The sequence below is a fragment of the Pongo pygmaeus genome, chromosome 5, assembly GCF_028885625.2.
Source record: "Pongo pygmaeus isolate AG05252 chromosome 5, NHGRI_mPonPyg2-v2.0_pri, whole genome shotgun sequence".
Taxonomy (NCBI): Eukaryota; Metazoa; Chordata; class Mammalia; order Primates; family Hominidae; genus Pongo; species Pongo pygmaeus.
Window position 1 is genome coordinate 1,604,534 of NC_072378.2, and position 12,784 is coordinate 1,617,317.

General features: G+C 41.8%; 1 protein-coding gene across 1 annotated transcript in view; it reads right to left on the reverse strand.

Moving 5' to 3' along the window:
- The window catches only part of GMDS (GDP-mannose 4,6-dehydratase), a 616,989-nt gene that overhangs the window by 112,645 nt on the left and 491,560 nt on the right, over positions 1-12,784 (reverse strand). The window contains exon 8 of the mRNA XM_054491027.2: positions 7,099-7,217. Within this exon, the coding sequence (XP_054347002.1) occupies positions 7,099-7,217 (119 nt within the window). The remainder of the gene's footprint in view (positions 1-7,098; positions 7,218-12,784) is intronic.

Sequence of the window (12,784 nt, forward strand, 5' to 3'; positions counted from 1 at the left end):
TTTCTCCAGGGCTAGGAAATCTCTTTCAATTCTCTTTGATTAGTTTGGCATTGAGAGGAAATTAGATGAGCAAATAACACATTTATAGAGCATCTAAGAGGTGTGAGGTGCTGTGCCAGCTGTTTAGTACTTATGAAGGCAGCAGTTATTTTGAGGATCTAACAGACCCTTAGTTAAGAAGGAGAATGGGCCCGTGATCTAGTGAATTGCATCAACTGCCTATGAAATGGAATGAGGGTTGCCTCAGACCCACAGCCCAGCATGACATCAGGGCTCAAATTACATCTTGCAGGTGCCAATAATTCAACAGTCTGTTGCTCCAACAAAGGCACACATCACCTTATATTGTAGTATTTTGTTTTTTAAGGGTTAAAAATCTAAGCATCTTAGAAGTGCAGAAATATAAATGATAGTAGGATTCAGATTTCCAGGAGGGAGGTAGAGAGAGAGAGAGGAAGAAAGCGAGAAGAAAAAGAGAAGACCTCATTTAAATGGTAACTTGAAGCTTATATGAAAAGTCCAACCTCTTTATGATGACTAAATATAATGTGAATACTCTTGAAGGTGTGAGTCCCTTTAGAGTCTCTCCAGAAAGTTCTCATGGTACTCTACGCAGGTTTTCTCAGCATGACTGCTTTTTCTAGCTCTAATGGGGATTTTGAGTGACGATGAATGAAGATGCGTGATATTTCCATCACTCAGTGTCACAGATTTTACTCAACCTGGTCATAGCATGGACATCAAAAGAAGCTTCGGCAAGCTGCTGAGGTGGGAGTTAAATCTATCTCAGGGATCAAAGGCGGCTGGTCTAAACACAGCCCATTGAAAGGTTAGAGAATAATACAGAGCTGCAGTGAGTTTCCTTCTCCTAACTTTGCCCCTACATAGAACCCTTAGAAGTATGGCTCATCACAGGAGAGTTCTGTTTATCACCAACAACTGACTGAGTAGAGGGATGTGCTCTCCCACAGTGAGTCTGACAGTCCCAAGCTCTGCAAATTCCCAAGGAATGCATTACAGTAGCTACACTGGCTGCAGGATCCACCCCCTGGAACCTGCTGCCAGGCCTTCCTTCTCAGGAGCTGTCTTCAAGATCAGCCTCCAGAGGCTTCAGCTTAGGACCCAGGGTCCAGAAATCCCATCCATCAGGAAACAGTGTCAAATGAAGGGAGCAAGGTGCGTGAGCACAAAACAGCTTGTTACCTCTGCCAGGAGGATTTTAGAAATGGGTTTCTTTTCTGATGTATAACAATGTTGCCCTTGTTACTTTTACTGAAAATGTAAATTCAGTACCACAGACTACAGTAACAATTTCCATGTCTGAAACATTACCCACCTCCCACAACGACAAGCAGCAGATGTTGATTCTTACCTGGTTGTAGGGTACTCTTACAACTCTCTTCTCAAAATTTAACAAGATTAATGACAGAAAATTAGTCAAGACAAGTATTTGCCTGTTTGGGTTATCCTACTATCATTTTAATTGTAGGAGAAAAGTGTTTCCTTTTCACACTACTTACTTAGTGGTAAGTTGATGCGAAAGGAAGAACAAAACACAGCACTAAAAAGAGCCCCAACAATGCAATGTGCTCCAAACACACACACACACAGATACACACACATACACACACACACCACACACAAAGATACACACACATGCACACATACATACACATACATACACACACATCACACATACCACAAACACACACACACAGAGACACACACATACACCACACACACAGATACACACACATACACACACACACCACACACAAAGATACACACACATGCACACATACATACACATACATACACACACATCACACACACCACAAACACACACAGATACACACACATACACACACCACACACACAGATACACACACAAACACACACACACCACACACAAAGATACACACACATGCACACATACATACACATACATACACACACATCACACACACCACAAACACACACAGATACACACACATACACACACCACACACACAAATACACACACATACACACACCACACACACAGATACACACACATACACACACCACACACACAGATACACACACATACACACACCACACACAAAGATACACACACATACACACATACATACACACACATCACACACACCACAAACACACACACACAGATACACACACATACACACACACCACACACACAGATACGCACACATCACACACACAGATACACACACACACAGACACACACATACATACACCACAAACACACACAGATACACATACACACATACATACACACACAACCACAAACACACACACCACACACACCACACACACACCACACACACATACACACCACACATACACACACACAGATACACACATACACACATACATACACACACATACACACACCACAAACACACACAGCACACATACACACACAGATACACATACACGCACACACCACACACATACACACCACATACACCACACACATACACACACACCACACCACACACACACACACACACACCACACACACCCAAACCACACACACCACACACACACAGATACACACATACACACATACATACACACACACCACAAACACACAGCACACATACACACACAGATACACACACACAGATACATACACACACACACCACACACATACACACCACATACACCACACACACACACACCACACACACCACACACATACACACACACCACACACACCACACACACACACCATACACACCCACACCACACACATACACACATCACACATATACACACACACCACACACATACACATACACACACACACAGACACACACACAGATGCTATCAAAAGAAAGCAGTTGTCATAAGGCTGCCTTTCTCAATACAAATGACTGTGTAAGAATTTAAAACGTCACCTTACATTTTATCAGGACTGCATGTGGTACTGATCTGCTTCCCCGTATATCTTCTACTAACCCAAACTCAAATTAATGTGCTATTTTCTAATAAATGCAAAACAAAAATTATTCAAATTACTCAAGTGATGTCAAAGGCTTCAAGAGGAAATATCTGTGTCGATTCTAAATATACAGATGGCGACACGTGTCAAGCCTTTTCGGAGAACATTACAACGGATAGATTTTAAAAACGATAGCAAAAATGGGAAGAGACAGCAGATCTTAGAATAGCAAAAGTGAGAATGTTCCAGATGCTGATTGGTGTGTCTGATATGGTGTAGCCTCATGTAATATGAGGCAAGCACACAAAGCACAACAGGTAGAACTATGAGCGAGCAGAAAGCTTTCTAGCTTAATGAATGGCAATGCTAATGAGACTAGAGAGCTTGGCTCTCCTTCACCCTCTACATCTGGCCGTTCACCAAATCCCGCTGATTCTAAGACTCAAATCAATCGCTCCTCTCCCTCTCCATGTTCTCGGCTGAATGCAGATCCTCCTCATCCTTAGCTGGACAGCTCCAACAAGCCTCTAGGGAGGAAGCATGGTGGTTTCCCTCAAGCTGTCCCCACCACGTGAGAGGGAATAATGCTAACCATGAAATCTGTGGAAATCAGGGTGACAGTGGGCATTTCTGGGAGGACTTCCTGGATACGCTGGCTTTTGGGATATCCACTTGTGCTTAATTAAGTATTTACAGAGCACCCTCAGCTGTTGAGAGCACTGAGGATAACCTGGGAATGAGACGATGCCCACAGGCATGAAGACCTGGGTCTGTGTTCACTGCAAATATCCTATCACAAAGTTTTTTTCGACAGCATATGAACAAGAAGGATGAAGAGTGCACATAAAGAAAAGAGGAGCGTCTTGGGTCACAAAATACTCATTTCAGACCCTGGCTCTGCTACTCCCTCGCTGTGTGACCTGGGAAGAGCACTGAACTGCACTGTGCCTCAGTTTCCTTCTCAGTGCAATAGTGCTCCAGCCCTGGAAATTAAACAGAGTAGGGGTGCGGCTCCTGGCATGCCTCCAGGCTCGCCCTAACCACTCCCTGTGTGCCGCGGCGAGCATGGGCTGTCTCTGCCTGTCTTGGAGCACATCCTGCTGTTCTTCTGCAATAGCATCCTGCTATAGGGGAAGACCCTGCTCCTCCACATTCAAACAGTGGACTTTCAGTGGGGCTCATCCCAGAATCCTCACACCCTGAAAACAGGCCAAGGCCTGGGATCCAGTCCCATGCTGGCTATAGCGACAGGTCTAGGGATAACTGCAGGACCCACACAGGGCCAGCCACAGTCCTTCCTCAGGATTTTTCTAAGTGGATTGTTCTTAAAGGTTCTATTCCTCTTTTGACTGTGTGAGGCTGTGTCCCCAGAAAGGCAGTCTAGACTGCCCTCTGCCATGGGGAGCAGCTGAGGGATGGAGGCAACATCCCAGGAGCACCGGAGCCAAGGAGCAGAGGGGCCCTGAAGGAGCACCAGGTACCTAAGGCTACTCTGAGTTCAGTTTCAGCTCCTGAAAAACAAAAGAACTCTGACTGCTGGAAAAGTCCATTCACTTTTCTCCCTTTCCTAATATATTACTAAATACTTTCACATGCTTAAGCCTTTATTAGCATAGATACTTCACACATTTAAACAATAATTCATGTGTATCATCCTTCGCAACTTTTGGAGCATAACAGGACACTCCTAATAATAAAATGTCATGTTTGATTCCTATAGGGAACATAAACAAAAGTGCACATTTTTTTAAAGAATAAGATGTTATGCTTACATCTTATTTTTCTCATTAAACTTGTTTAAGTATAATCTGTGTTATTCACATATACAATATAAATTTGTTAAAATATGTTTGATAGTTATTAAAAAAAGTAATTAATGAGAGTGGCAGATATTAATTTCTGCTAAACTATACATTTTAATTAAAATTTTTGGGCTGGGTGCGGTGGCTCATGCCTGTAATCCCAGCACTTTGGGAGGCCGAGGTGGGTGGATCACTTGAGGTCAGGAGTTTGAGACCAGCCTGGCCAATATGGTAAAACCCCATCTCTACTAAAAATACAAAAATTAGGCGGGTGTGGTGGTGCATGCCTGTAATCCCAGCTACTTGGAAGGCTGAGGCAGGAGAATCACTGGAACCCAGGAGGCGGAGGTTGTAGTGAGCCACTGCACTTCAGCCTGGGGGACAGAGTGAGACTTCTTCTCAAAAAAAAAAAAAAAAAAAAAAAAAAGGAGGGTTACTTAGAAGCAACATAAATTTTATATTTGAAAGGTATAAAAAAACCCCTCAATTCCAAACATAATCAATCCAAAAATGCATTTTTAAGTCCACAAAAGAATAAGGCCAATTTTTTTTGAAAAATGAGGTATCTTCTTTAAAAAATAAATAGAAGGCCAAAAGAATCAACATAACCAAATTATACTTCAAAGATTATTTTATATCTTCTTGCTTCTTATCTTTATGCTATTTTCCAACTCCCCATATTATACGTAAAATTTGAAAAAGATCTTATTTTTGCCTTAATTTTCTATAATTAATGTCATTAGTTTCCTGCACAAAGTTTTTATGCAAAACAAATCTATTTAACTTTTGGCCATGAATTGTTAATATTTTTTCATAAAATTGGAAGTATATTGAGACAAAATGTTTACAAAATAATTGGGCAGTATCTCTTTTTCTGAGTGTTATTTTTGTTTTTAAAATTTTAATTGACACATTATAATTGTACACATTTATGGGGTACATTTTGATATTTTGACACATGTATATGTTGTATAATGATCCATTCAGGGTGGTTAGTGTATCTATCAGCTCATGCTCATATTTCTTTCTGGTGACAACATTAAAAATTCTCTCTTCCAGCTATTTTGACATATACAATAGGTATTGTTAACCTTAGTCACTCTATTGTACGATAGAATACCAGAACTTATTTCTCCTATCTTATTGTTACTTCGTACCCATTTACCATTCTCTCCCCAGCCTCTTTCCACCCCTCCCTTCCTCAGCTTCTGGTAAGCACGGTTCTACTCTCTGCTTCTCTATCATCTTTCTTTAGATTTCACAGGAGTGATATCATTCTCCTGTGAAATAGTACTTGTCATTCTGTGTCTGGCTTATTTCACATAACATGATGAAAGAAATCTGGAAAATTCTCCAAATTTCCAAAATTTTCCAAATTTCTTTCATCTTTCTTTTAAGATGTTTTTGACCAGGTGTGGTGGTTCATGCCTATAATCCCAGCACTTTGGGAGGCCGAGGCGGGCGGATCACCTGAGGTCAGGAGTTCAAGACTAGCCTGGTCAACACGCTGAAACCCCATCTCTACTAAAAGTACAAAAATTAGCTGGGCATGGTGGGGCATGCCTGTAATCCCAGCTACTTGGGAGGCTGAGGCAGGAGAATTACTTGAACCTGGGAAGTAGAGGTTGCAGTGAGCCAAGATTGTACCACTGCACTCCAGCCTGAGCAACACAGCAAGACTCTGTCTCAAAAAAAAAAAAAAGAAGGTGCTTATATTGAGATAAAACATTTAAAACTAAAAAAAAAATAAATAAAATAGTATTTAAAAATAAATAAAAGTAAAAACTTTTTTTTTTTTTTGAGATGGAGTCTTGCTCTTTCACCCAGGCTGGAGTGCAGTGGCGTGATCTCAGCTCACTGCAATCTCTGCCTCCCGGGTTCAAGCTGTTCTCTTGCCTCAGCCTCCTGAGTAGCTGGGATAACAGGCGCACAGCACCACGCCCAGCTAATTTTTGTAATTTTAGTAGAGATGGGGTTTCACCATGTTGGTCAGGCTGGTCTTGAACTCCTGACCTCATGATCCTCCCATCTCAGCTTCCCAAAGTGCTGGGATTACAGGCCTGAACCACCGCGCCTGGCCAAAAACATCTTAAAAGAAAGATAAAGAAATGTGGAAAAACTTGGTTTAGATGCTGACCAACATTTGACAAATAACACGAGTAGGGTTGGATGCAGAGCAGAGCAAAGGCCCCACTCTACACTGAAACTTTCTGTATTGCTCTTCAGGAGAGTGAAGGGGGAAGATGACAGCTAGAACCGAGGCTTCAGCAAGCTCAGGTGCATACCTGCCAGAGAGCTAGAAGTAGTTATTTCTCAGGTATACTTACACAATGGTTTTTCCAATGTGCAAGAATGATTTCTCGACAAATTCCCGGACACTATGGACCTCCCCAGTAGCTATAACGAAGTCCTCTGGCTCATCATTTTGCAACATCAACCACATAGCCTAGAGGGAAAGAGAGGCAAGTTCATTTTGAAGTCACACTCAGTGGCCACACATTGTTTTCCAGTGCACATATCAGATATGGACATAGACAGCTGGAACATGAGCATGAATTTCATACCATATTCTAACCACAACAGCAATGGCTCCCAACTTTTACTGAGCATCAGAATAATATGAGGAACATCTTGGTGTGGATGCCAGGGCCGCAGCCGTAGACAGGTGGACTCAGAGGCCTGGAGATTATCTCTCAGAATATTTATCCTTAACATGCCAGGTGATTCTCATGTTGCAGGTCCTCAGACCACAAAGTAGAGGAATGTGATGTGAAGCAGTGTCTATGGCAAATAACCTTTTTATGGTATTATTTACAAAAAGAGCAGTTCTAAAAGCACTGTCTAATTTTTCTTCGTATCATAGTAGGCAAGGAAAAAAACCATTTAAAGACAGGTATTTGTCCTCAAAAGTAGAGCTTAATTTTTGAACAATAAAGTTGAGAAGGTACTAGTCAAAAAACAAAATAAGTGCGAATCATTAATGGAAAAACAACCACGTAATGGAGAGTACTACTATTATAAAAAAGCTGTCTGAGAGGCAATGAAAACATTTATGCCAAAGTTAATGGGCTCATAAGGCAGCATTTCAAGGCCAGGTGCTCAACTTCCACATCAAAATGCATGTCTAGCCGGGCGCGGTGGCTCACGCCTGTAATCCCAGCACTTTGGGAGGCCGAGGCGGGTGGATCACGAGGTCAGGAGATCGAGACCATGGTGAAATCCCGTCTCTACTAAAAATACAAAAAAAATCAGCTGGGCGCAGTAGCGGGCACCTGTAGTCCCGGCTACTCGGGAGGCTGAGGCAAGAGAATGGCGTGAACCCGGGAGGCGGAGGTTGCAGTGAGCCGAGATCGTGCCACTGTACTCCAGCCTGGGTGACAGAGAGAGACTCCGTCTTAAAAAAAACAAAACAAAAAAAATGGATGTCTATACAGGTACACTTTCTCAGTAGGAGCCAGGAGTCTGGTGGGCAAAAATGCCACTGCATGTCCAAGATACCAGCACAGCCCGGCTCCCCGTGGTTAGCTTTTACCAACAGCAGATAGGCCTGGAGTTCCTGTATCTTGCAACTGTACCTTAAAGATTTTTTTTTTTTAATACAGATAGGAGATGCAGATTAAAAAAAAATTAAGTGTAGCAGGAATCCAACAGGAATATGTCTCTTCAAAAAAGGTTGAAGCAAAAAAAAAAAAATCGATCTCTATTTTTTCATCACTTCCACCCACTTCTCAAAATAAAATAGGTAAAAACAGTAAGGACTTAATTATAACACAGCCTCCAGTGATATGTGCATTGAACTCTCGTTCCAGCAAAATTTAAACAAAACTGTTTTGGTTTGCGTCTCCCTAAGTTGTTCCTTGATAAGCCGAAAACGAGAAGTTGCTAAAATCAATGAGCCAGCCTATTTTCTCTTAGAAAATGCCACCAAAAAAGTTTAATTTCCTTTTTATTCATTTGAATTTATAGAAACCTTCTAAAAAATAAAATTCAAAATAATTTCTCTTTTACCTGAAGTCATTTCCTGTGTATGTTTTTGTATTTTTGGTCTATTACAAGATTGTTTTAAATCCTATGGAAGACAAGATTTTGGGCTATTTTACATGCCTTGGAGATGTGGCATGCTGCTTGGGACAATGGTAATAGTTTCAAGTCAGTGATATTCTAAAGTAACTGACAGATGAAATTATCTTGGCGAGAAGACATATTTGTTCACATTAATGGAATACCTGCAATTTCATTTTGCCTCAAGAAATCATGGTTGGTGAACTTAGCCACAACACTTTTTAAATGTTACACTACCACTACTACTAATACTAATAAAGCACGAGCTTTTAAAGGCATGAAATACAAGTTGTTCACTGTTTTGGGATAGTCCACACAAGCAGATGGAGTCTGCAATGGCTTGGTAGCTCCCTGAACGCTGTTAAACACCGGGGGCTGAGGAGAGCAATGAGACCTGAAGCGCAGCCCAGGCCCGGCACCGTTTGTCAAGAAGTTCCCCAAGGTGTCTTTCTGAAAGGGGCACCAAGGCCTGTGTGCACAAGCAGAGGCCGAGTGAGCAGCTGCTCCTTGTGGGTCTGTGCCTGCAGTGAGATTCCCGCGGGCTGGAACGCCCTGTCTCCTCATCTGTCTGGGAATGCTGACCTCTCTCGAGGTCCCGGACCAGGTTCCCAAGTCTAGTGATTGGAATGAATTCCAACGCACACAGTACGGTGGCTTCACTGGGATGGGGCCTGCCCTTTGGCCCCCTTCCCAACTAAGCTGAGCCTCCCACTTCACCCAAGTGGGCGCACGAGTGTACCCGTGGACACACACAGAGGCACACGTGCACACACACACACAGAAACTTATTTTGGCTTTTGCCAAAATACCTTCAGAATTTTTAGGAAAAATTAAATTATGCTTATGGCTAGAATTCCTATCTGAACATTCTTCTGCGGGATTAGATGTAAGGGGGTAAATACACTTTAATGTGTTTGACTCAAATTTCCATTCTAAAAATAACATTTCAAATAGGTCTTTCAGGACCACTCAGCTTATTTTATTTCTTTAGGAACAGTCCGCTGTGTTAGAATGGTCTCAAAAAAGTCCTATTTTTACTCATGTGAAAGAAGGCAAGGGCGTGCTAAAAATGTAAGGAGAAAATATGACTGTTGGTTAATGGTGGATCACTTTAAACACCGGCCCGGGTCCCCTGGTGCTTGTTTTGTTCCCGGCAGGAATCTAGGGATCAGTCAGGGCCTCTCCTTTTACTAGAGCAAGAGCCAAGAATCTGCTCTTTTCTTCTCCATCAGACTATCTGTGGCCTTTGACCTATCAATTTCTAGGCATTTCCTCTAAAGTTCATATTGTACCAGACTCCAGTCTGGGAATGAGAAGAGAAAGGATATACAACTCCAGATTTATTTGTTATTACTGAATAGTTTACTGGTTTCAACAGAGGGATAGGGCTTTGTTTAAATTTCCACTGAGCATAATTAATGGTTATTGACTGGTAAATGAAGAACAGGTGACACTCTGGATTAGAAGATAAATGATCCTGTGTTCTGGTGTGATAATGGGTTAGTAATTCGCCACAAAGCCGAGGCTGAGTGCATCCCGTCGTAATGCTAGATCATGTCCAGGAGACAAAGGCCCCTGTGTGAGAAGGACGCAGCCATCCGCCTCCTTATACAGCTGCACACGTTGATGTGCTCCATTTATTCTCTGATGGATGGCACAACTGAGGCAAAAGTTCACCCGTTCTCACCTTCCTGTTCACATGCTGGGCCACATGACCCATGACATGGCCAGGCCACACTCTGTGATCAAATCGCCACCCAGCTTTGGCTGCTGACTAGAGAAACAGTGTTGAGGTTACATGTTTTAGAGGTCAGTCTTCTCTCTTTGTCTCTCAAGGAATGAAGGAGGAAAAAGACAGTCTTCCTGCATTCTTTTGGTGTCCTTTGAGGATGTGACTGACTTGTCCACTTCCTCAAATACTTATTTACTTTCAGTCCTGACCTGATTACCAGTGCACATGAAAAAAAACTCCTGTTTTTTAATTCATCTCACAGAGAGGAAAGCAAATCAGTTAAGGACTGTGCCAGGGCTTCAGATTCTTTAACATAAAAATGCCTCTTAATTGCCAAAAAACAGGGCAGTTTTCAAATCATGTCTTGTATTCATTTTGCTTTTAAGCAAATGAAGTTTAAGGGAAATCTGACTCCAGACCATTGACTTTTGATGGCCGAGTCAAGATGGGTATAAATATTACTTAAATTTGGATATGTACTCTTCTGTAACTATACAATTAATCTATCTGTTCTACAAATCCAATTTGGAGAAGTAAAAATAAAACTTTAATTTTATTTATTTATTTTTTGAGACAAGATCTTGCTCTGTTGCCCAGGTTGGAGTGCAGTGGCACAATCTCGGCTCACGGCAACCTCCGCCTCCCGGGTTCAAGCGATTCTCCTGCCTCAGCCTCCTGAGTAGCTGGGATTACAGTCGTGCGCCACCATACCCGGCTAATTTTTGTATTTTTAGTAGAGACGGGGTTTCGCCACGTTGGTCAGGCTGGTCTTGAACCCCTGACCTTGTGATCTGCTGGCCTCGGCCTCCCAAAGTGCTGAGATTACAGGCATGAGCCACCGCTCCCGGCCTATAAAACTTTAATTTTAAAATGTCAAATAAAGATACCCCTCTCTCACAGTCTCCCATTTGGTAATTTGAGGGGTGGATGCGGAAGTGGTTTGGGAGGCTCAGGAAGGGCCACTCCCCTGCTTGGGAAGCTGCCAGCTCTGGTGGCTGTTCAGAGCTGGACCAATGAAGGAGAACACTCAAAGTGCATCACCACAGCCGAGCGACTACACCTGATTCCGTGCATGCCTTCTGTGGTGGGATGTGTGTTTGTCTTAAAAATCTGGATTCTACAATTGCTTCCACCTAGACGTTAGCCTGCTGTTCAGTATTCACAAGCCACAAGCACTTATTAACTGAGCTGGCATCCGTGAATAACAAGATTTGTTAATGAAGGTTATGTTTAACTATGTCTATTTGACTGTTACTTTTTCACCCTGGTGCCTTTGTGCTTTATGTGCTACTGTCACAAAAACCTTAAAACTACATGTACACACACACGCGTGTGCACACACACACACACACTTATGTATGTATACGCATTTCAGGGGAGAACATGTATGAAATAACTAATAAAAATCATGGAAATTTGAACAAATGGAAATTAAAGTTCCAGAGGAAGGATGCCCAGGGTGTAGCCATTCGTATGCATTTCATCTCTAAACATTATTTAGTAGCTGTTTTCATGATGGCAGCCTGGTATTTAGTTGGAGTCAGGACCTCCAGTAGTCTTGTGGTCAGCCAGGCCTTATTCTTTGTGGAATCCACAGAGGTAGGTCTTAGGTCTTTGGGTTAGTTTTAATTCATAAAACTATACTAATAAAAACATACAGTGTAAAACTGAAGTCTGGCCTTAGGGCTATGTCTATTTTCTTCCTGGGCAAAAACACTGTGTCACACGGATTCCTTAGATTAAGGAACTTTTAGACGTTTTAAAGATATGATGTGACTGAACAGAAAAAAAAAGATAATAAATTAATAAAAGGACCAAAAATAAAAGAACACAACCCAGAAAGCCATATAGCTCTTGCTTCTTTCTTTGCTAACATATCATTCTATATCAACACCACATGTAATGAAAGAAAGAGGCAATGTCAAAATTTGTTTTGCCCTTTATCTTTTAACTCTAGCCAGGAATACGCAGCTAAAAACTCCAAGTTGGGGTTAATGTTTCTCTTCCCTAGAAACAATATAAAATCGAACAGCTCCTAGTCTTGTGTTAAGCATTCTGAATCAGTTTTCTAGGATATTATCTGTTCTTTCAATTTGCAGATTTTAGTTATATATTTATTTCTTCTATTTATCTTTGAATATATCTTATCTCTTCTATTCCATTTCTTTTTCATGCACACCAATTATGCATATTATCTCTTTTGTTCTATCTTTTACATC